We start from the raw sequence: 26236 nt of genomic DNA, 5'->3' as shown, positions 1-26236 counted from the left end.
AAAAATACAGAAACATCACTGAGGCAGAGATAAAATAAATGGCTTCAATATCGAATTAATAAAATTTAAATTATTAAAACTGGTCATTTCCTGTTCGAAGTTCGAACTAAAAATGATACCAAAACAAAAACACACATACAAGGCGACGAGAAAAATAAAAACAAATTCATGCAATATGTGACCCAATTTGTTGAAAGGAGGAAAAATGAAATAAATAAATTTCATTGGTGCGGCAGTGTAATTTATTGCATGTTTTGCTCATTAAATTGATTTTTCCCCTTTGATTTTGAGTGCCAGTGTCATTGTCAGAGACGGGGACACACGGACTTGGACCCGGAGAAACCGCCAAGGAGTCGAGAAGAGCACGAATGTTTGTGTTTGTTTGTTTGTTTGTTTGTTTGCTTGTACTGCTGCTGCTGTTGCTGCTGGGTTTCTGCTGCTGTTGCACTTTTCAGCACGCTCGAGTTTCATATAAAATGCCAATTAAGCGTGAATATAAGTGCCAGATAATTTTTCAGACAGCGGCCAATGTAACCCAAATTGCCAAAAAACGAGAAAGACTTACAACAAAGCCAAAACGAGCAACAGGAGCCGAAGGTAAAAAGTAAAACCAAAAAGTAAAACTTATTTTTCAGGGGTAAAATTCTCTTACCAAGTCGAGTCGATAGAGTGCTTTATTCTAAAGCAGCAAGTTAAGTACTAAGCACTGATTAACCAATAAAGTAGAATTTACAACAGTTTCTTCAGAGTAAGATCTTAAATGAGTGAAACTCTTTTATCCGGATTATTTAGATATCATTGCAGTTTCCCCAGAATCTCAAGCCAACCCACATTTTGTGTGGCTTTCGCCTGTGCAACATTGTCAATAGATTTTGCTTTGAAGTGACCTGCTGACAGCCGCAACGATGACTTCAAAAGCCCACCGCTGACCTCATAATAAGCCAGGCTCATCTCCACTCAAATGTGGGGCTCATCTGCCTTCAGGGAGGGCATTCGAGATTCGTTTCGGCTTCAAGATCCCCAGCCAGGCAGCCTTTAAAAATATTTACAGCACTCAAGTGCAATTCAAGTGCTGGGCCAAAAGCCGAGCGATATGCCCAACAACATCTCCACGTCCACGTCCACGTCCACTTCCACATCCAAGTCCGAATTCGGTTCAATTCAGGCAAAAACGAGACCCCCGAAAAAAGTAAAGCCCAGGCCGAGAATAACGAGCCAAAGTGTTTCTTTGGTTTTTTGTGTCGGATTTTGAGCATTTTTCATTTCGGAACGACAGGCGAACTCTGATGTTGACGTCCACGTCTGTATCGAAGTCGCAGAGCTTGGAATTTGTGGCATCGTTTTCGGTTTCGGTTTCGTTTACGATTTCGGCCAAGAGTCTCAGTCTCAGCGCGGCATTCGTACTTTGACTAGTACAATGACAAGAGTTAAGCGATCCCAAAAGCCAAAACAATGGCGGTCATGCTCATAAAATGCCCAAATGTTATTGTTGTTTTTTTGGGGGGAAGTATTCGGATATTCGGATATTCCGATCTTCACCGTTATCGCAAGGCCCTGAGAGACGGCGTTGATTTTGATAAATGTTTAATTAATTTTGTGCCTCACTCGAACATTAAACCTGGCTATTTTCTGACTTAATGAACAGAAATTAACAACACACTGAGATCACTCTCTGGGGGGAGATATGTTGGACCCAGGAGGAGACGGGAGACAGAAGCCAACCATGCGGAAGATCTTCAAAGTCTACGCTTTTTTGGTCAAGTCTCTTTTCATCTCATCTCGTCTGGATTTTCTCATTTACATTTTATTATGCTGGCTCTGACTCTGGCTACGGATTATGAATGAACTTTTACCTACACACATGTGAAATATGTTGTAATTAGTTTTTTTCCAGTTTTTTTCCCTTCTTCGCTCAGTGAGTGATTTTCAACAACGACTGCAAATTACAAGTTATTATTAATGTTAACAAGCGAAATCGCCGTGTACTTATGTGTTTATATATGGTCGAGTGTGTATATAGTGAAAACTAATTTAGCAGGGGACCGTCCCCCCGAAAACTCCTTGATTTGTTCGAATAACTTATGCACGTACATTAATGACTGTTCTTGATTTATGCGATGCGATCAGAGGGTAGCAGGAGGCACCTTCCTCGGCAAGTGGGTCACATGTCCCGTGGGTATTTGTACTTACTGCTTACAGCTACACGAGGCACTAAATGAGGCCATAAAAAAAAGAGACAACCTCCGCGGTAGCGCAGACATTAAATAGAATCCGAATGAAACACAAAATACGCTCCACAATAATTATGCAAAGAGCTGCAGCAAAGAACAAAAAGCTCGTTGCACAAGCGACATCGACACGAACTCATAAAATATGCAAAATGTGTGCCAGGCAGCCAGAAGTCGGCACTCGGCACTCGTCCGACAGCCAGCAACTTGTGTCAATAAAAATCAAGCCAAGCTGTGCAAATGCATCCTCATCCTCCAATTCAATGCAATCCTCTAGCCCAATCCTCTGCACTTGTTCCACCGACTCGACTCGACTCGACTCGGTGCTGGCCACATGCAGCTGGCAACTGTGAGTGTGTCTCGAGTCTAGACAGCAGACAGCCAAAGTCACTTCACGTTGCACATTGCGCTTCCTGACTCCAGATTCAATGAGCCATGGCCGCGAAGGATGGTGCACCGGTGCACTGGTGGACTGGTGCACTTTTTACAGCCACCAGATAAATAGGTTGAGTGTGTGGGACTAAGGCTGATCGGTACCAGGTTTACGGGTGAACAATACAAAAATTCATCTCTGCCATGAAAACGGCTTATCCGGGTTAAATTTATTGAAAGTCCTCGGGGAATTTGCATACTCCCGCAGAGAACGGATGATCACATGCTCTCATCGGATGGGATCAATGGACAAATCGGTTTATGTACTGGTCTCACAAATTGGCAGGAGCAGGAAGCGGCTTTATGGGGATCGTAAACAAGGAGAGGTGTTTGTGGCAGCATTGCTCAAAGTAAAGCAAAGCCCCAGCAAAAGCACTTTAAATGCCTGGTACACTTAAGTAAATTCCTAACTAAAGCATTTCACTATTAATCTTCACTCAAATTATATAAATTAAAAAACAAAAACTCATAAAAATCCATTTATTTTAATTTTTAAGTAGCAGTTTTGGAAAACTAAAAGATGTTAGGTAAAAATAATTTTTCTGAGTGCAGCAAGACTCTCTGGCATTTATGGTTGGCAGTAAATAAATAAATACGTAAAGCAAATGAAAATCAAACGGGAAAATGTCAGAGGCAAAAGTTCTGAGCCCGGGCAGCAGACAAATAAATTTATGACACATGACGTCTTGGAGTACAAGTACGGGCCACAACTACAGCTACAACAACATCGGCATCGAACGAGCGTTGACTGAAGTGTAACTTCCCACTGACCCAATTTACAAGCACTTAATGCCAAAAAGGAGAAGTCGTAGAAGAAATAAACAAAGACGAAAGCCAGGCTGGGGTAATGCATATCAAATAAAGTTCAAGCGACAGCAGCAATGGAAACACCAACAAGACGACAAAAATTATTACCAAAATAGACAGCACCGGCCACAGGAACAACAACAAATAAATTTAAATTAAAATCCAAAAACTCCCACACATAAAACTCGAGAAAGAAACGCCGAAGAAAAAATGTACACACATACATTGGGAGCAGCAGTAGCAGCAGCAGCAAAAAAAAGGTCTGTCAAAATTAAATCATTCCGGTGGCAAACAACATAAACCGATGGTTAAAAGTTGATAATGATGATGCTTGGATAACGCTCGTTATTACTATGGTTGCTGTTATTTCTGCTGTTGTTGCTGCTTTTGTGGCTGTCCAGTGCGTTGGTGGCTGGCACTGACAGCGTAACAAATGCTATTTTGACAAAGTGTCTGACATGAGGAGCGTGGAAGCGCAGACCCAGAAAGAGACAAGCGAACGAGAAATGAGCCCCGCAAGGGTATACCACTACAATTATGCGAAAGTGAGAAAAAAATCTGTGCGAAACGGGTGCTGCGTGTCTGGTGTATACCTACTATCTATATATGGCCAGGAGAAGAAGAAATTTATGAAAACTTCCAACGCTGATAAACACCCGCAAATGTTAAGCGAACGAACGACCCAGAGACCATTCCACTTGACGGCCAAGCTTCCGGTTTCTTTTTTGGGTGAAATTTTCTATGCGCCTGTGGCAGATTTATGTGAGAAAACAAAACAGCGGCACAACATTTTTCATAGAAAATTATGAACACCGAAACACCGATAGCGAACTTGGAAATTTGCATATTCCTCCCTTTTGGCGCTTTAACACATATGCGGTGTTGTTGGCTGCATGACACGAGCAACAGGCTTTTAATTATTAACATTAGACACTAGAAAATGAATACGAACGAATAAGATAAACAAAATCAATCATTCAGTGGTTTCACAACCCATGGAGCTTGGCAGACAAATTAGCAGCTTTTATTTCACTCATTTGTCACCGTGTTTCTTGGCAAACATACTAGATTTGCCGTCAATTAAAGAAAATCTTGGTCTGCCTGTTGGCCATGTTAAACTGACAATGAGTTACTTATTTAAGTCAAATAAATAATAGAATTTGGTGAGAAAAATTTTATAAGTTTGGCAAAAGTTATCAAAAAAAAAATTTGTCAGGAAACATTTGATTTTAAAAAATGCATTGCTTCATTAAGCTTAAGCCGAATAAAAATGCTATTTGTTAGTTACAAGTAAAGAATTTCCAGTTTCCAACTTCTTACGATTTATTAGTTTTTGTTCTTATATCAACAGTAGCAATTATGACGATTCAACTTATTCTTAGAGCACCGTCATATTTTCAATCATTTTTTTCGGTCGCAAACCATAATCAGTTTGGCGTTTCATTCATAATTTTTCACTGAGAGCGTTAACAAGTTCGTTGCCTAAGTCTTTTGTTCCTGCTCCCCAAAAGCAGTGATCAAGAGTTAATACAAAGTTATTCACGAGTGTATTTAAGTAAAGCTTATCTTCACCATGAGTCTTCGTTGCTTGAGTCTTTTGTTTGCATTACTGAATGCTGTGTTGATTTGGAATTGCTTTTTATTAGTTTTATTTTCCGTTTTTGTCGTTTTTAATTTAAAGTGACGACGTTTCACTTTAATAATTTTAATACCTTGAGTTTTTTATTGCCTTCGTTTTAATTAAATGCCATTAAGGTGTTTCTCTTTCCCTGAGCTTCAAGCCAATTGTTTTTTTTTTGTATAGGGAATCGCATTTTTGTGATAGGCAGTTCGGTGAAAAATTGTGGTGCTCCCATTTGCTGGATCTTATCTGAAATTGATTTCGTTTTAATTTACTGCCTGCACACACTTAAACTTCAGTTTATGGCTTTTTTTTCTATCATCAGCGCCCGCTTGATATTGATTATGTTTTTATACAATTTAAATATATAAAACTGATTAATATTCATTGATGGCTAATTTATGAGGCTTGTATGTGTCAGTGGATATGTGTGCCTTTGCTGGTGCTTGAGCCGTGGCTACTGCTAGGTTCGACTAACTTTCTTCCAGCAACTGGTAAAATTATCAATTATGAAGTCATTATTATTTACAGCAAGCCAAACATGCGGCCAGCCGCGTTTGATTAATAGCTTTTCGAGCCACGGTCTTGTCAAGGGTTCGTCGTTTTCTATTTTCGCAAGTTTAAATTTTTGCGCATTTTTCTTTTTTGCACAGAAGGTGTTGCCGGAACATTTTTTCTGCGTTTGAGTTTTAGGGTTTTGCGGCAGTTGCTGCGCAGTTCTAATTAGCTAATTATACGCTAAATTAGTATATAATTATTGCTGGCCAGGCGCTTGACTTGCACACGCCAAGTGACTAATATAAGCGGGCCAAAAGTTAAGAGGCGCCCAAGCGAGATTTTTGGCACTATTTAAGTATAAGGAAAATAAACACTTAAGTGGTGGATAAGGCTTAAGTGCCGTTGAGATGCGCTATCATCAATTTCTGAAATCTGTAATCAATTTGCGAATTTTCGGCACAAAAGAAACCAAACGGGCAAAGACAAAGAATGTTTTATTAATATTTGCTAGTGTGGTCAAAATCTTCACATTATTTTATTTTAATTCTGCTTTGTTTCGCGGTTTTCTGGACATGATAACTGGCTGGGAATTTCTATGGCCTGTGCGTCATGGCTTTCCAAATAAAAAAGGCCACGATAAAACTTGAATTTATGCCTGCGATAAAGCAGCCCTGTTTTTTGTCCCGCCACAAAGACTAAACTATTAAAAATTATACAAATTTGTGTATATATATATGAACTACAGAAATTTGATTTTAATATGGTTCTGCTTTGCATAGATGTGCGACAGGCAAGAAATTCAGAGACTTACCTATGAAATAAACTAAAGATTTGGACAACGAACCTGGCAACCAAACTTGCACTTACCGGTTTGAAATTGGTCAAAGTGGTCGGAAAGTTTATCCAAATTTTAACAGCTTAATAAATCCACATTAATATGTACGTTCATAGTGTTTGATACTTTTGTATTCGGTTTTAAATTTTTTGGGCCACACAAAGATTTTCATTAGTTTTTCCCAGGCCTCAGCCCATAATGACCATTATTTATGGCTACCGATTGTTGAAGAAGACACTCTCACACACATTTATCATCGCATCGTCTTATCAGACGAAACATAATTCTCGGCCTGCATTCATAAATTTGCCAGCTACTATTTCATTTGCATTTGTCAGCGGTACGGGAAATATTCTTTCTTTGAACAAAACTAATTTGCCCGGGTTAATTAAAAACTGAGCCCCCTATCGCAGTTTCCGTTGGCGGTTTCCGTTTGGTGTGATCGTGGTCGTGGTGTTGGCGCTAGTGTTGGTGTTGGTGTTGGTGGGCGACAGGAATCGCGACGATGACTACGACAACAGGCGATGAAAACTTTGAACGTTGGCCGACGGCAAATGAACTTATACGGAAGTCGTAGAGGCGAGAAAACAGAAACAGACGAAACCAACGAAATCTCCGCTCGAAGCTCCGAAACGCACGCAACGCTCAAACACTTGAAACTGAACTGAACTAAATCTGGCTCTTGGCCAGCATGTCCAAGAAGTTGCTGGCCAACAGCAGCAGCGACGTCGGCGTCGACTTCAGCCGATCCGCTGAGAGCGTGACGACAACGCCGGCAGAGCTGATCTTTAGTTTCTGTTTCGGCTTGTTGTTTTCTTTTTGGATTTTCGATTTTTGTTTCTGCTATTATACGATTTGTTTGTTGTGGCTGGAGCCGAAGCGGTAAATGATAATAAAAGTTGCTAGCTTTTTGGCCAGGCCAAAAGTAAATCAATAAAGACGCCCCGCTCTCTTCGCGCTCTATTAGCGATTCTGATGCTGATTTATGCTCTTAATATATTTGTCACTTATTTTTAGGATTGCCAGACGTTTGATTCTTTTGTCTGGTGGGGGATTTCAATGGGCGGATGGGATTATTTTTAGAATTTGCATAGTCTGGCATACCATTGAGCATTAAACTGTCAGCATTTTGATATCGTTTCGCCCCATAAATTGCCCGATTTACGACCGTTTCTTCTCTTAGCCTTAGCCAAGAAGAATTGTGCGAAAAAAAACCCTTTTGACCTCTGTCCAGTATAATCTGGTTTGCCCCGGGGAAAGGCTGTGACGGACACGCCCAAGTCTATTGAACTTTTCACATAAATGAGCAAGATGTTTTCTCACAACAATTATGCTGCGACTGCTGCTGCTGCTGCTCGCAGTCAGCCATTAATAGAAATGCTCTCATTCACATCCCTGGCCCCTTGTTTATAATTTATCAAAAGCTTTTAGTCAATGATTTCGAATTTACGATTTCGATTCGCCTCAATGGCCCCAAACTGCGACTGCGACTGTTTCTGTTAAAAGCCTTTCCTCTAAACAGTCCATTGAGTAGAGTGCCGCAACGACCTGACCCCCATAAGCGTTTCACTAATTCATGCCACTTATTAGCCACAAAACAGCCACCACGGTCGACTTGCACCTGCCTCACAGTGCCGTGCTCCATTTGGGGCATTTCAACGTCAATCAATATGCATTTGAACTCCATCAATCGTTTCTTCGGCTGTGGGATTTGGCCTGGCTTTGAGCATTTCTTTTGGCTCTTTCTCTTTCTCAATCTCCATCAATACGATTTTATGGCTTAATGCCGTTTTCTGGCCATTGAGCACTTAACGCTACATTTTCGGCCGCCGTTTCGGGAGGTTAGGGAGAGGGACAGGGGCATATTACCCCGGCTTATTGGCTGTCTTGTATCTGGTATCTTGTATCTGGCTATCGCTGTTCATCTGTTTTGCATTTTATGACGTCTCTGCTGACTTTTCTCACATTTCTACGCCCGATTTTTCAATTTTGTTCACATCTGTTTTCAGCCCAATCTATATGCTGGCTTTTATGAATTTTTAATAATTTCTCTTTATGTTTGATTTGACACCCGGGCAACGATGAGAGTGGTTCCAATATTAACGGTTTTTAATTACCCACTGTCGGTGCTCCGAAACAAGTTCGCTGCCCAAGTCTTTTGTTCTCCGCTCGGCCAGCATGACGGCCTGACAACACCAGGTTCCGTCTACATCCAGGTCGGAAAAGTGAAATTGAAGTCGTCGTTGGGGGAAAAACGGGAGGCGGGCACTACATAACTACATACGTATAATAATGTAAAAAACCTAGTAATCAGGGAAGCCACAAAGATCGGGGGCAGCTCATTAACTTGCCGCTTTCGTCAACCAGCCCCAGTCCCAGCGCCAGTTGCCGAAAATAGCGCCTCGTCATGTGTCAGTCTGGGGTTTTACTTTATTTTTTCGTTTCCAGTCCCTCTCAAGGTGTTGCAGCTACCAGAGCTACCTGACTCCCCATCTGCAACTCCGGAATGCAGCGCCCACTCGGCCTGCGTTTATTATTTCATCTTCTCAGAGCCTGCTCACCGCCCCGCTTGACCCATTTTCTTTATGGATCTTATTGATCATAAATGTACGTACATAGACCAAAGCGCGGCTCCACTATCCCCTGGTCCCATTGTTAAGTGTAACTATTAGTTTGATACGTTTCCAGGTCAACGGGGCAATCAATCATATTATATACAGAAGGAAATTTGTATAGTTCGCCGCACAAGGAGTGGAATTTGATTTCTCTCGTTTTCGTTTATAGTTTTTTTTTTTGGCACTTTACATGCCCTTGCGGCAGACTTTGTATTGTTAAACGGACAGTTAATGGCGGAAATACCGCAAACGGCATAGTTTGTTGTCAACTATAACGAATCGCTAAGATTTGGACCAAGAAAAGTATAATAATCCATTCTTTTTTCGATAATTTTAATTTTACATCAAGGCTGTAAACCGCAATTAGGTAGATCAATAACTGCTTGGTTGTTATATTTATATCGTATAATAACACAATGAAAATTCAATGACTATAAACTATATTTAAATCACTCACAAAAAGCGGGAACCCAAACAAAACCCCACTAATCATTTGTGAGCTAAAATGTCATTCGTCAAGAAACCAAAGAAACGGAAGTCCGCTGGAATTGAAGCAAACAATCGGCAAATAAATTATAGCTATGCACTAAGCAAATATAACTTTAAAATGATGACTCAGATATATTTATTCTGGCAATGGTTTCTGGCTTCCTTATTTACCTATGACAGCTTGTTTGCCGCAGATTTGTTATACATTTGCTCGAAATTCCATTGGGCCAATGCTTCGGCAGGTATTTTCTCCACTTGGCGCTAAATTTCCCAGCATATTTCTACATAGAAATCGGCGCAGGAAGCGCATACCGCAGACACTGGCATAGAAAGATAAATAAAAAAGCTGCACATTCACGATGCTGACCGGTGGCGATGGCTGTTATGAAAATGAGTTTAAGTTTTTGTTTGTTTGTTTTCTAAATGAACTTTTCACCAAGCGGATGTCGAGTGTTTGGCGGAAAGTGAAAAGTGCTGCTTAAAATGACTTAGTTTGCAGGTTTCGCCTTGCTTTTTTGCGGAAGTCGCAGCAGCAGCAGCAGCAGCAGCAGCCGCTAACTATGTTCGCTGGTCGCAACAAGTTGTCTATCATGGAAAAGCAATTTCCATGCCAATGATTTATGAGCCGCTTAACCGGCCCATTACAATCTTATCTCTGGGCTATTATGTACACCGTTTGAGCTGACAAAATATATTGTGCTCGAAATCTAAAGCTGCCACGCTAAACTTCAAGTTGAATCTGAATCTCGAACTGTAGCTGACGCTGACATGTCTCGCTTATCGCCGCAAAACTATCAAGAGACACCACCACACAAAAGCCGAAAAGCCCAGTGAAAAAAATTGTAGAAAAATGAAAAGACCTGGCCAAAGACCTGGCCAAATACCGACCTGGCCAAATACCGACTGAAAACAAAAACAAAGCCCGGTCCCGGGCCCAATGTGTGTACACAGTGTGTCTCAATTGTTTGCCACCACGCACGCGCGCAATTACTTAAACATGTCCAAGTCCGCGTCCACGAGTGGAGCCCACATTTGCCAGGTGCAGTGCGCCGTCTGTGTGGGTCTGCTATCCTATGCAAATGCGAATGCAGTCTCAGCTCAACTCATTGAATGACCCTCGTTAGGCGTCCCCTGCCCCTGCCCCTGCCCCCGGCTCCTTGCCCCTAATCTCTCCCTGCGTCTGTCACGCTTTGTTTGGCCTGTCAAGATGACAAGTGTTTGCTTTGCTTTTGCCTGCTCCTCGACGCAGCTGGCGCTCCGGCCATGTAAACTTGACATTTGATAGCGTTTTAATTAAAAAGAAGTCGAACGGAGTTGCTGGAAAATTTATTACGGCGCACTAAATCCCGAGCATGTGCGTGGTCTGGAAATACGTTTGGTCCACTGCCAAACCGAAAGATCTGTCTATAGATCTTAGAAATTATATCACGCAGCGCTCGGAACTGTGGAGGTGGCTACATATATACAGGCGAAGGTGTCGGCGGGGCATTGTGGGGCGTTGTCCGTGACCGTGTGGCTGGCCCAGCGAAATGAGGTCGAAATTATTTGCAATTTATTGAAGGCAATCACAATGCCTATGAACTATATTTCCAAGCCACGGCTCTCTTGTGGTTGTTGTTTATTAGTTCTTCAGCTTTCAGCTGGCCTTTTCATTGAGCCATGAAATTCCGTTTTCTCGCCCCTCGTCTCGTCTCGTCTAGTCTCGTTTCGTTTTTTTTTCTTTTTTTAAGTTAATTTTTATGTTTACTCTTTTTTCCGCAAGACATTTCTGCAGATCGTGTTGGCTGCTTTGAGGAGCTGTGGCAGAAGTGCCGCGGAGATTGATAGGAATGCAGCTGGATGTTCAGTTGATTGGAATAATAGCATGGCCGAGAGTTATGTGGGCACATTTATCTGCGTTGATTGCCATTATAAAATATTTTACGCGAAAAAGTGTAAAGTAATCTTAACCCCGTTGCCAGCAAGATATTGTTATAGAACGAAAGCAAATTGCGGATTATAAGAATGACTTATCAACAAAATATATTTAAGTCAGGAATAAGTGAACATATTAAAATAATGTATAAACATAAAACAAGCACATAGTCTAATGATAATTGGGGTTGAAATTTATTATATATTCCCGAAAGAGTACTTAAATGTTGGCTAGACCCCTGAATATTTGCCACTCACGACTCCCAGTCATTCCAAATCCCTTCTTGTCGCTGTCATTTTTTGACTGCTTTTGTGAATTGAGTTAATTTCGCTGGTAGCGGGTGGTTGATTAAAACGGAAATGTCGTGCGTTTAGCTTAATGATCTCCAACGCCTCGCCTTTAACTCGTTCGCTTTCAAGTGCAAAACAATTTGCATCCCCTGAGGGGTAAATCTCCAGTCCAAATAGGAAGCCTCACCCATATTCCGTGCGAGCCCTTGACTTTTATTTGATGGGATCTGAAAACCACAAAACGCTTTTCATGCTTTTCATGACCAACGTGATCTGCGCTGATCTCTTCGCATCTCCATTTTCATTTCAATTTGCCAGCTTTGAGATATTTCCCGTTTATTTTTTTGCGCAGGTGTTGGCTGGATTTGAAAATAGTGCAAAATCGTGCTGGCGATATTTGTACGTGATACCATGTTGTAGGTGTAGGATCGGGATATCGCCTGGGTTTCAGTTTCAGTTTGGCAGACTCTAATTCGGAAGAGAAACTAAGCCAGCGCAAAGAATCACTGGGTTAAAGTGAAAAAGCTGAAAATGCGTGGTGTGGCCTATTCAAATTGCCCAATTCTGGCTCACACACACTCTGAAACAATTGCAAACTCATTGACGTCATTAAAAAACGTTTAAAATAAAGTTTTGCGCCTTTATTAAGACTGACATTCGAACAAAGCCCCTTGTCAGCTTTTTGTGGCAGTTGTCTATTATTATGATTAAAATATCCCAAAGAGTGGTTTATTTTTGTTCGACTTGATGCCGCTATTCTTCATTATCTCCCCCCGCCCCGCATGGCACAGGCCACTTCAGTCCAGAGATCTCTGTTTATTTAAGTAGCCACCTCAGCCCGAAAAATGATTGTTGATCTTTTTTAGGCCGTTTCATTGTTGTCTTTACGAAGCGGGGCGTTTCACAAAATCAAACTGCTCCACATACACGGCATTTAACGCATAGCCCAGAGTTTTTGTCTCTGCCACTGCCTCTGTCTCTGCTCATTGTTGTTTATTTTTATAAGGTCTCGGGCTGGGACACACCTTAAACAAGCCACCGAATGCCACCGATAGATAGCCACTGTAAGCCATTGGGCAATGTCCCGCGTTTCCAACTACCAACTACCAAGCTACCAAACTTCCAAACTCCCAACTTCAAAAAGCTATTGGCGGCATTTAAACATTTTCGATTTGTTTTAAATAAAAGCAATGACAGGCCGCAAAAGTATTAACAACAATCAATGCAGCACGTAATCACAAAGGCGCAGCAGTGTCTGTTTGATCGATATTGGTTTTTGGCTTAGGAGGTGTTGGTATTGGCTTGGCATTAAAATCGCTAAATAATTCACGCCATTAAGCGTGCGACGATCTGTTCGATCCCAACCGATTCGATACGATACGAAGCGATACAATCCATTAGCCTGAATCTTGTTTGCATCTTGGGCTGAATTGCTGTTCATAATTTTTACATTTTGACAGGCTTATTTATGGTGCAATTTCGTTTTGATAATTTGCTGCCTTAAATGTGTCCACAGTCGATCTGGCTGCGTCAGTCCAATAATCGAATGTAAATTATATATATCACCATATTTATGCGTGGAAATAAACTAGGGGTTATTTACATATGTTTATTTTGATTGGCAGCTCATAAAGATAGCCAACAAACTAATTTCCCTGCACAGCAGGTGCTTGTCTTTGTGTCATTATCAAATCAGCATTTTTGATGGCTATCTGAGATGGAGAGTATATGTTATATTATAAAGGAATTTCTATGGAAATGCCCAGTGGCCTCCTGCCCTTTGGTTACACCAACGTAAATCTGGCAAGTGCAAAGGAATTAACCAATGCGACATTTATGGGTAAGTTTTCTTTGCGTTTGGTTTCCCAAATAACTCCGATAAAGTCGTTAGGGCTCGTTAATTGAATTAGCTATCTGAGCATGCATATTCATGCTTAATCAAAACGAACATCGGACTCGTTTCGGAACGCCATTAGCTATGCCCTAGCCTAAAAGCGGAAAAATATAATTTCTTGTTTTGGCTTAAATGCTACTTTTTTGTTCGGGCCTCGCGAGGAACGAAATTCAAATTTGGCCTGCAATCGGCCATTAAATCTAAAAGCAACAACGAGAATGCCCGAATTTAAAATCAATTAAGACAAATTTATGCTGACAAGAGACAAATCTGAAGCAGCAGATTTTGCGTAGGCGATCATCAAACGAAACGGACTACAGAGTGCTCAGAGTGGGGAAATGGGTCTATGATGCTGTAACCTTACCGTTTTTGGTAGCCCGTTTTTAGGGTCCAAACAAATCATTAGGTGATGTAGTTTTTTGGCTGCCAGTCTTTGCCCCCCTCTGATTAATGCGACATCAGCACGCGATATAGAACAGCTCCCAAAGGGGACCGCTGTTGGGGTGGTGGTGCTTATATATTGGATGGTGTTGGGGCCACCTACGGTGCGATGAATAACAATTAGTGGCATAAATCAATGACAATCGTCCATCGAAGGAGTGTCGTGTGTGTTTGTGTGCCCGGGAAGGCAAGCAGGGGCATAAATAACGCAGCTCTGTACATCGGTAATGCTTTGGCCAGATAGCTATCGGCTCTCGGCTCTTGGCCAGATTCGGATTCAGACTCAGACTCTCTTCCACTTGCCAGCTTGTCTCGGGGCTCTAATTGCTACGCGTCAATGTTTATCCAACTGTGGGTGTTCCACACGCACTCGCTCGTTGACCGCCATATGATTTGATACTTCTCTGCCCGCCAATGTTTGCTTATTCTAATGAACCCACACGATACTGCCGGAGCGGCTTGCAGAGGAGGACAGCCAAATGCCACCTCTACTTTATTGTTCACTTTGTAAATACGGATATTTTATTGTTAATAGAGCCACAAACAGTAAAATAAGGACTACCGAAAAATTAAACTACAAAATTGGCAACATACGTCAGAGATATATTTTTAAGAATATTTAAATTGTTAAATATAATGAAAACTAAATGAAAAACATGTTATGTTAAATTTGATTAAAACCAAGATTAGCATATGTAATCATTAAGTTTATTTAAACAGGTTATATGTTGATATAAGTTTAATAATGTGAGCAGATAATTAAAAATGCAAAGTAATTTCAATCGCATTTTTTCTCTGTGCAATTTTCAATTAGACTGTGTAAGTTGAGGAGTTAGTCTATTAGCGAGTAAAATTACGGATTCCCGAATGATGTCATGTTGATCATGTAACTCAATTTCAATTTACATGATCGATGCTCGCATGCCAACGGGTAGCTGTGAGAAAAATTGATTGAATTAAAAGATACACTGCGGCGGAGGGAGTGGGAGGTGGAGGTGGTGCCTCCGATGCAGTGGTGGACAGGTAAAGCAGGGAAGCAGGTGCCGCGGGGCCAAATGTGTAACTGTGCAGGCGTTCGATTTTAATCGCTTCATTTAAAATGCCGCTCGATACGCATCAGTTAGCTCCTTGGCAGCAGCTACTGCGGCAGCTACTGCAGCATTGCGTGCCACTTGCTGCGATCTCGTTTTGACCAAAAACCGACTGCAAAACCGCCGAACGCTTGTGGCCAAAATCGAAACACAAATGGCCGCCGTTTGGCAGCAACTGCCACTGCCAGATTGGCTGACCATTTTCATGCTGGGGGAAAATCAACCGAAATTTTAATTAAATTGTTTGCCGCACTTGGCCATACGGCCGCAGGCATAAAAAATCTTTTCAATTTTAATTAAATGGCCCAGGCGGCCAACACATTTGGTTATCGCTGCCGTCAGCGGATATACGCGAATGCCATCCGCCGATCCGCTCCCGATTGCTTCCTACCTCCGCCAAACAAGTGTGCCGTAAATCAAACCGCCTAATGATGCATTTAGCGCATGAAATATGCCAACGCAGCCACGCCGGGTCACTAACTGCGGCTAATTTACGGGCACACGGACTATCAAAGTCAAGGTGGATATTAAATGCAATGCTTGGCAACATCCACACTTGCCTTAACTCCACTCCCCTCCGTTGTATTTACATGCGCATTTAGCAATTCTCACAGTCGGTCACACTAACACCTGCTCGCAAATCAGAAATCAACACCCATACAGTCGCACATTTCATACTAATGATGCGAAATGACTCTAACGGTGATTTCCTCTGCAGGTGCGGTCAGGTGTGGGGTATATCAAACTGCACAATAAGATCTTCGTGTGGATTTAAAGGGCATTAAATTAACAGCACGGAATTGTAATAATTTCCTTTATAAGCCATTCCGATTCATTACAGTACTCAAATAATGCTTCCGTAATCTAAAAATCTTTCAAAGTTATAACAAAAACATTAAAGCTCCATAATAAAATAGGTTTTATTTATAATGTAATAACATTTTTCTAAAACAGTTAAAAAAAAGGAAAACATAATTATGATATCTGTGTCTTGACCAGCAATATTTAAAACGGTTTATTTTTATGTAGACTAATACCTAACTAACATAACCTTCTGGTTATTAGGCCCAGATTTTTACATATTTTCAAAATTGTATTTTCTATCAACTGAATTTAATTAAATTTATCATTAATTTCAAAAACAAAAGAAAATATCCGTTCCTTAATTAAAGGCATGTATACTGAATTAAATACTTTTTAGATCATGAGTAATGTTTGGATTTGGTTTTTAGTATTAATTATTGTTAGTTAGTTATTTATATACTTTCTGGGTTGTAAGGTTTGTATAAAAATAAAAGTTAATATTTATTTTTTTAACAAATAATCACTACTGGGTGTTCTTTTCGCGAACCCTTTTCGGCAAGTTAACAGTTTGTAAGCAACTACAACAAGGCCATCAATGACAGGCAATGGCCTGTGCAGTGAGCTGGTGTTCGAATCAATAGTCTGGGCTCTTGGCAACATAGTTTAAGGGGCGGGGGGTGGGTGGTGAGAGGCAGGGGCAGGGGATGATCAATGGCCAACTGGTTCTTTGCTCTCTCCCGCAATTGCAGACGGCAAATGCAGACATCGACGCTTTTTTCTATGAAATAAAGGTCAAAAAAGCCAACAAGGCGATGGCAACAAAAACAGCAACAAGTGTTTAGTTTTTTTTTTCTTGTACGAAGACCGACTTGCAATGTCTGGCCGTAAAAATAAAGATTTATTGTATAAAGATTCTCAAGTGTTTTTATTCCTTTTGTATGGCTGCTGCTTTGGACTGACATTTGTTCAACATATTTGGTATATTTGACTGTTCATGGCAATAACGATTTCGTTACTTTAATTACGTGTGCAAAATGTTTTTGCTCAATTAAGCCGCATCTAGGCAATTCTCGGTAGCAAAGGTGAAATTTGGGTATTTAAACTGTCAATCGCTGACACTGAAAAATGCCAAAACACACCCAAAAGAAAGCTGAGCTCTGCTCATTTCCGCCGTGGACAGCACATTCCATTTCAATCCAATCCATTTCTCGTTTTCATTCACAGAAGTAGCAGGGAATCTTAATTCGAATCGTTTAGCAACGGAAGCATCGAGTTGCCAGCCAAATCTTTACTGCTCCACTTAAACATTTGCAACAACAGCGAAGCCAACAGAAAAATTAATCAAAACAAACAATGAAGAAGTGGTCAAAAGCAAATAAAAAGTGCCGGCCAAGAAATTGGGTCCAAGATTTTGCCCCTGGGGCGAGTTTCGGCGATTTGAATGATTCAAAAAAGGAGCAGCACCATATTCCCCATTTCGCCATGTAATCTTGGGGTGGCCCAGAAACTAGAACAAACCATTGAACCCGCATGAGGCCCGAAAGCCAAAGAAACCGAACCAAATATTCAGCTATGAAAAGGCCAATTAATATGAAACTCGTTTCGATGGAATGCCGGGGTCTCATTATTACACTTATATTTCGCCGTCTGTATTCGTGTATTCGGTTTTCTTCCCCGGCTTATTGTATTTGCACTTGAAGCATTACTCATACGCCCGGTTAGCCGGGTTAAACATTTCTGCTGCCCTCGGTGGTTGTCGGTCGGCAGTGGTGGCTCATGGCTCATAGCTTTTGGCTTATGGTCAGGTAGAAGCCACCGAAGCCGCAAATGCCACACGTTACGCATACGCCAGGTAGACCCGGCCCGAATCGCATGTGTGTGCTTACATTTTGTCGTGTTCGTGATTGATATGCGCTCGCACAATATGATCGATCTCTTTTCTTCATCATCAATTACGGTTTGCGCAGCTTTTGGCCCGCGCCGATACCCATTGTCCGCCGGCTGCCGACCGTTGTTGGTTTTATAATCATTTTTCCTCTGGTTATAATAGCTGGTGTTGTCTTAGCCGTTTTTCTTTGGCCCGGCATTTGTGGGTTAACTGCATATTAGACTCTGCTTGCTGGGCCACACACAGTCATGTGATTAGCCGGTGCTCCTGGTAGTGAGTTATTAGCAGTTTGGATCGAGCTGCCCAAGAAAAGCTGCAAATTGTCCATTGGCCAATAAAAAAAATCGCCTAACTAACGCTTGGGTTTAATGCAAATGATGTGGAAATTTTTTGTGGCACGAAATAGTTGATCCCCAAAAAACCTAACTAATGGGCCGCCTCTCGAATCGCTTGCTTCGATTTTGTCAAAGCTGTCAGGGAAATTTGCATAAATGATAACTTTATCGAACTAAGCCAATGAGTTGGATAGTTTGGCGCTGGGGGCGTGGCCAGTGAGCCGCTGAGTGACTGGCTTACGTGCGTGTCAGCTGCGTGTTTGTATCTATCCCGCTCTGTCTCTGGGCCTGTAAAAATTAACATGTCACTCCGCACAGGTGGAGACTAGGCGAAAAAGCCACGATTGGCATGCCATCCAAGTGGGTTTCCAGTCGGCAGAGGCGTGGCAAAGATGTGGTGCAATGTATCAGATTGAAAAGTATTTTTAATTTGTGCCCTTTATAAATCTTGAAAAGTCAACTGAGTTTAAGGAATTTTAAAGACAAAAAGAATATGAATCTCTTCAAAATATAAAAGTCCGGGGCTTACAAATACTTTTCTGTAAAAAATGTTTAAAATATTTTTACCAACAGAATTACCATTTTTTTTTAATAAATACCTAATTTAATTACTTTTAGTTTATGGCTTATTGGCTTATGGAACCATAGTTATTATATAATACACTTATTCTGAGTACAAGTCACCGGCTCGCAATCATTGGTCCGATCTACAAGTGAACCCAGCCTTTTCCTGCCGTTTGTCATCCCCCGCTCGATATTGTTTCGCATCAAGGCAATGTTCGGGGTCTAAACAAGCGCTTAAACAACGACGGCTATGGCTATGGCTAACAGCCAGTTGCCGACAACTGTGGACTACATGAAGTGCCAAATTTATATAACTATTAGATACGGCGGTGGCTAAGCCGCTAAGTCGCTATACCCCTACACCTCCATATACCCTAACCCCATTTGCATGCGCTGCCGTGCTGCCTTCGTCGTCGTTGGCCGGCTGACATCGCAACATTTTGTTGCAGCGACTACCAATTCCGCAGTCTGCCTGCCTTCCGTCCACTTAGTCGCAGCTCGTTTGGGCCACGTCTTTGGCTCGGGCTCAATCTGTGGCAGCAGGCACTAAGATAGTGTGCCACCACCACCACTACCACTTCTGCTGCCACAACTTGCTGCAGGTTGTTCTTGTTGCCCGTTGTCGGCTGTTGGCCGATGGTTGTTGGTTGTCATGTACGAAAATTGTAGCGCGCATTGCTGCAGGAAATAGTTCAAACATATCAATTTTATTTTTATTTATGCTAATAAACCGTTAGGCCGCCCGAGTGAATTATTGGCCATATACATAAACTGCAACCAAAAAAACTAAAAAAAAGAACGCACAAACTCCCCGAACGTAGTTGAAGCCACGACCCGGCAGCACATGTCGAATCTCTGTTGTGGGCACCTTGATCTCGCTTGAAATCTCCGAGCTCATGCACTTTGATTAATCAAATCAAATTAACGCCGCATTCCCACACAAATCAATGCAATTTGCGGTGCAGCCTGCCGAAGAGCCAATTGACATCGGAAAATCGGCTGCGGAGTATGGTTTTTGGTGCTGGCGAAAGTGTTGAGAGCACAACACCCACCCAAAATGGCAGCCGTGCCCAATTCAACGCCTTGTGGGCGTGTGGGCGGGTGGTGCCGGTGGTGCTGGTGGTGCTGGTGATTTTTGCTGGTGATGGGCGAGGCCTCTATGCAAAACAAGTGCGATCCAAAACCAATATTGCAGTCCAGGCTGCAAAATAACTAAACACACTTGCCGCGCAGAAACCTCCAATCATTTTCAGATAATTGAAACTAGTGTATAATTAATTTATTTTTATATGACTTATATACATCCTCATTTAAGGCGGTTCTAAAAATGTTGTTATAAGCCTCTTTCAGATTCAATATTCTTTAATTCAATATAGTAAAGGATCCTCCGAAAAGTATTTTTTTATTCTAATAAACCAAATATTCTCCTTCTAAACTAAAATACATTTCATTAATTCACGATTTTCATACAAGGAAAAAATCAACATCATCGTATTGAATTAAATGATGAAAATTAATGATGGTCCTCCAAGTTTTTTTGTTTGACGATCTTTTATAAAATTAAATTTTATAAATTGTGATGTGAACAATGCTTTATAGAGACACACCTCTCCAACCTGTAGCAGAACTTCCCCATCAAAGTATGACATAACAGATCGTGTTGGAGTGTAGCTGACATTTTGGGTTTTCCAGCTGCAGACTCTTAAGGCGATTTGACAAACGATAGACAGGACTGTGGCCAACAGAAATATAAAACGAACTAAAAAGTAGACCCCGAAGTGCTCCGGCCATGTTGTCTGCGCCATTTTTGGGCAACCCCCGACGTCATTATTTGCCGGCCTGCGAGTGCACATAATTAAAATTGACTCAAGTGTCGCTGCTGTCGTCACACCCAGTTGGAAATGTTCTGGCTCAGATGGATGGGGATGGTGGTAAAAAAAAACAGGGGATCGGGGGGAATTGGCTGCATAAATTTCAATTGGCAATTGACAGCCGTTTGTTGTTGCCACAAATCTCTGTCAGCTGCATAGTAAAATGAATGTTTATTGTTCGGTAAGTGCCGCAGCCCCACTGGCAGGCAAAAAAGTCACATTTAATGCATGGGCTGCAATTTATAGGAGCCATTTTCGGCCATTTGATTGAAAGACCCGCAATGGGCGTTCACCTATTGCCGAAGTGCTCTATCTGTGTGTGCTTGCGTTTGTGTTTGTGTTTATGTCGAGATTTCGCGTATTTTCGCCTATTAATTTACAACTTTTGAAGCCATCGCCTTAGCAGTAGCGGACAACAACTGGGCAAACAATTTGCCGAGGCCAAAAATGGCAGGCAGCTGAAAAATTTCGCATTTCGCATTTAGCTTTTTGTGTATCTTTTGCATAATTTCCTTCTCTTGTTTGGAATGGCGCATGCCATGGCACCCAAAACAAAAACAGAAAGAAACCATAGAAAACCCCTGGCAAAAAGTGAAACTTTCATAATTACTTGAGAATTTCTGGCAAGCAGTATCTCGCATAGTCACTAACTCTCTTTTTAGCTTATTTGCTGCTTTCTGGCCAATTAGCAGAGCCCCTGGCCGGTGACTAACGGTAGCCTCCAGCTTCAGCTCTAGCTCCAACTTAAACTTAAATATCGAATCCAACTTCAGCTCCTGCTCAGCTGCCGTTTTGCCGGTGGTCCCCGCGAGTGTTTGCCGTACGCATTAACGCCGCTTAGGCCCAAAAGACAAACGGCAAACAGCGAGCACACAGAAAAACAACAAGGGGCAAGCAAACAATGCGACAAACTGTCCAAGACGCCAGAGGACAGCTGTCCACAGCTGGTGACCAGCTATTAGCCAGGGGCTATCTCGCAGATCGCCTCTTGTTGAGTCTGGTCAAAGATCTATTGCCTGCACACAATAAATGTCGTAGAATTCGTGTAATTCCCAGCTTGTATTTCCTGGCTGAAAACCATATTTGATTCTCGACAAACTCACTGGTTTTTAAGGCTTAGCAAGGTTTATATATTTAAATCGATTTTAACAAATTCAATAATTCAAAGATATTTATAAAGACACACACAACGCAAAACATTGATTTATTCGCTATTTTAAAAATTCAACTTTAATTTGTTTAAAATTAAAATTAATTCAATTAACTGATAAAATTATATTTAAATTTATTTGATATATATTTCAACATGTTTAAAGAACAATATCTAAATTTTATTGTTAATTACCCTTTTCATAGTAAGCTAAAATAAGATTGTAATCTGAGATATTGAAATTATAAATCAATAAATATTTTTTAAGGTTCATAGAAGCATAATAAGGCTTTCTTCTGTTTAAATAAAAAAACTAAAATATTAGTAATACATATATAACTTTTATTTTAACTTCTTTGAGTTTCTGGTAACTAAGTTTTTTGACATTCGAAAATGAAATAAATTCATTACACAGAAGTTGTTTAAAGCACTTTTTTCTTTACTCTTTTGATTATTTATAATTGCGAAGTAGAGCCAGGGTATCTGAGCTTCGACTTGACCCGCTTCAATGTTTCAATGTTTGTCCAATGCCAATGTGGCATTTAAAACTAATGCGAGCGAGACAACAGCGTCTGTGCTGGCTACCACCAAATTGGTATTGAAAACAGTCAACAGACTGCTTGGCGGCATTCGTTGTTGGCTTTTAGCAGTTTGGCTTAGACTTCAGAGCCAGGCTCAAAGTCAAAGTTAGTTGTTTGCGCTGGGCAAACAATCGACTTGAATGAGCGACTCGGAAGCAACTTGGAACATTCTTGAATGTGTCAGGGGCGCAACCGTACAGCAAATAGGCTGCCACAGCGACTGGCAGCTGGCAGGTCATTTATTTCTGCACATTGAGCCCACAGCCCACTACTCCTCCTCCAAAATGCAATTGCAGACACTGCAGCTCTTCGCTCAGCCCACATATGGTCCATTCCAAAACGTTTTGGCTTTCCCAACTGTTTATCTACATGAGCGCGTTACAATTTTGTTCAAAGCTCACCCCATTCCATAACGGCAGAGCACCTGTCTGCAAAACGCTGGCTTATTTATGCGATTTTTTCTTGTAGACCGTATTTTCGTTTTGCAAATTAATTTCTGCGCCTTTGCCTTCATTACTTGGCGCGCTGGCGAAAATAGCTGGGAAAATCTGCCGTATCTGAGATCCTAGCATTATGATCTCCTTGCCAGATGACGACTCGTTTTCGGTTTCGCTTTTGCTTTTGCTGCAGGCTTTGCACACTTCGCGGAGTTTGCCAAATGTGACGTCTAATGAAGCATGAGCTCTGAGCCAGTTGTCGTCGAGTTGGCTATGAGAGTCGCCAACCGGTTGGGGGATTTGAAAATCTGGTAGTCATAAGGCGATGCAACCTTGATAGCCGGCCAGCGGATACAAATGTGAGATAACTGGCCGCAGATCCGATGACAGCGAGAGAAAACACAGGTAGCCGCTGGGAGGCGAACGCAATGGCACCGATGACAGCCCAATGCCCGAGAATCGCCATGAAGATCCATGGGATGCATTTGGAATCGGCAAAAAAAAGCATTCCTTACCCGTATACTGAGCGAAAAGGCTGAAACTAAATTGGGTGGTAAAGTTCTGAACACAACAAATCTTCAATCCGTAAATTAAAATTGATTGGCTATAAAGGAAACAAGCAAAAAGTTTGTATATTTCTAAGCAGTATTTTAAAAACTATATTTATAATGCAGTGATGATTCATCACTATTTTTTTTTGTGTGTGAACGGGGAAATTATATTGCTGATGCTCTGTGCTTGGATGTGGATTCAATTTGGGTTTTCTAACTCTTTGCAGTCGCCAGTCGTCTGCAATTGCCAGTGAGCATATAATTCTCATTCGCAACCGCTAACAAGCAATTATACGTACTTAATAGCTGAATCCTAACAATTTCCTCTATTACCAGGAATCGCAATCGGGCAGCCTGCCTTAATTTACAGCATGCAAAATGAAATGGAAGTAGAACCTCTGCACCACCGCAACCAGCACTAGGAAAGCCACCATCAAACATAACCACCGAAGACGGGTCGCCTGCTGTGCACAGGCAATTTATTGTGTGTTTGTTTTAAGCGCACATATGAGTCTGCGTACGAGTACGAGTACCAGTATAAGTACGAGTACGAGTACCTCGCAGATACACAACGGTGCCTGGCCTAACTGCAAATGTGAGAAAAACACAATTAGCTTTTGGCGGCGGTGCAGCGGGGACCACCTGCTGATGCCCAGCTCGCCACGAAATCTGAAATATGAAAAGCCCCCGACTTTCCACGCAGTCAGAAAAAAAAGGGAGGGAGACAGATACACGGGAAAACTAATTGCACATAGAAGTTGACCGCTGCTTGCTTTATTTAAATTCTCAACAACAAAAGCGGGCCGGCAAGTTTAAGGTCAGCTTATCGTGTGATATGCAAGTGCCCCTCGACCATGGTACCAAAGTCGCCGTCGAGCCAGAGATTCCATTAAACAGCATGCAGATATAAAATATACGTATATACACACTGGGCAACAACAATGGCCATAAAGCATAGCACCACACAGATGGCAAATTGAAACTAATCGAGTTTCGGCCAAAAGGCAGCTGCCATAAACATAAAAATAAAAATAAGTCAGAATCTAAACAACGCTTGCAGAGCTTGCGATTGTAATAAAAATCACTTTGAATATGGCATAGGTGTGGTCCTAATTACCGATATTAAAGCGGATCTATTTCATCTGGTCTCTGTGTCTGTCTTTGGGTCCGGACTTGACTGCGATTCGATTTGATTCAATTCGATTCGATTTGCCACGCGCGGACATGGAAATCAATATGATAGAGTCGTGGTCTTAGCAATTGCAGATGCCTAAATTTGTGCTGATGGCATCAAATATCAGTAATTTCCCTGCGCTTTGGAAAGAAGCGTCGTGGCCCAGAGGTCTTACCAGTTTGGCGGGTAAGCAGATAACCAAGCCCTTGATTTAATTAAAATGGGTGCACATTAAACCCAATACACTTAAGCGGGACTTATAAAAGAAGCTGTGCGAAGCAGGAAGTGGTGGCCATCAAAGCAGTTGGCTCAGTTCGCGCTTGCCTACATTCGTTGTATCAATTTCACTATTTCAGTGGGCCAAATGCACAGCTACGGACCACAACTGCTTGGCCCATCAGTGTCAGGCTGTCAGTCAGCCAACCAACTAACCAACCAACCAGCCAACAATCCATTCGGGCAGTCAGTCAATCTGACTGTCAAAACGCACGCCCATTCACGAGGCCCCAGCTTTAGCATTAAAGGCTCAATTATGGCGCACTTAATGAACTCATCACTTGGACAGCGCATCAAACAATAACTGCAGACTGTCAAAACAGTCCAAATCAAATTGGAGCAGCGTCGAGAGCTCCACGTTTTTTTCTGTTTTTGTGGGGGCGTGGGCGGAATTTGATCTCGTGGCTCTAAGAAAGCAATTAATAATTACAATGATACTAGCATCTGGCCGACATAACTGCCCCACAAGCCATTAGCTAAGGCGACACTAATCCAGCCATCGAAGCTACTTTCGAACTGCCATCAATCGCAACATTGGGGGGAAATTTACGACATTACTGATTTTTAGAAAAAATTATTGATTGGCAACATGTGGTAATATTTGCCATTAGAGTTTCTCGACCATCTTTCTGCTAATGGTGTTCAATTCAATAAAATATTTTTAAATTGGGTTTTCGATTTTTGGATGATTCAATTGCGTTTTAATTTCTTACTAACTTAAGTAACTAACTTCAAATAAAGCCTCTGAGTGTACGCAGATTATCTGAAACCATTATATTTGCTTTAATCTTTAACTTTTGCTAGTACAAAAATACAAAATTTAGCCATATAATATCATTAAGATGTATAATTAATAATTATTAACAATAAATTTAATTATTACTTATTATAAGACATATTTTACTATACCTCGTTTACACAGCAAACTATTAGTTTGTTAATTTTCGAAATTGTAAATTAGTTTACTTAAAATATAAATACGAACTCTTTCAATAGTCAATAGATTTATTTTAAACCGGAATTGGATCGTGGTTTTTTGTAAACAACATAAATTAAGCTATTTGAAACCTAGCCGCAAATCTTTTCCGGAATTTCAAAAAGTTATTGCTTTAAACCTAAGAACTTCCCCTGCTCACCCGGTTCCCAGTCCAGTCTCACCTTGATCTTGAGGCCTGACTGGACCGGGCACACCCATATATTCCTGATCGACAGCCTGTTTGCATGACATTACCCAGCACCCAGCCGTACTATCTGGTGCTCTGTGCACATATGGATTTTACCGTTTTAGGCATTCAGTCTAATTGATTGTTTGCAGTTGCTGGCCGCCACCTACTGACCTTCACATTGAGCGGTGGCAGTATCCGCAAGTCGATCGATCCGATCCAATCCGACCCGATCGGCAGACAGCCGGACAAACGTCTCGGCGTCTAGCTCGTGCGCCAGTATAGC

General features: G+C 41.5%; 2 protein-coding genes across 3 annotated transcripts in view; both read right to left on the bottom strand.

The window, feature by feature from the left end:
* LOC108147284 (Krueppel-like factor luna) overlaps nucleotides 1-26236 on the bottom strand; it is a 66466-nt gene that overhangs the window by 16737 nt on the left and 23493 nt on the right. Inside the window, exon 1 of one of the 2 annotated variants that reach the window (XM_017273700.2) lies at nucleotides 6454-7069. The exons of the other annotated variant lie outside the window; for it this stretch is intronic. The gene's annotated coding sequence lies outside the window, so the exon portion shown is untranslated. Of the gene's footprint in view, nucleotides 1-6453; nucleotides 7070-26236 lie in introns of those variants that run through there. 2 annotated transcript variants of the gene reach the window in all.
* LOC108147073 lies at nucleotides 1360-26015 on the bottom strand. Its single transcript, XM_041709163.1, is given in 4 exon segments — nucleotides 1360-1380; nucleotides 1382-1439; nucleotides 1441-1537; nucleotides 25946-26015. Coding segments are annotated over 4 exon segments (246 nt in total).

This window comes from Drosophila elegans, unplaced genomic scaffold (genome assembly GCF_018152505.1).
Source record: "Drosophila elegans isolate 14027-0461.03 unplaced genomic scaffold, ASM1815250v1 contig_476, whole genome shotgun sequence".
In the NCBI taxonomy this organism is placed as follows: domain Eukaryota; kingdom Metazoa; phylum Arthropoda; class Insecta; order Diptera; family Drosophilidae; genus Drosophila; species Drosophila elegans.
This window is presented reverse-complemented; position numbering and strand designations above follow the sequence as displayed.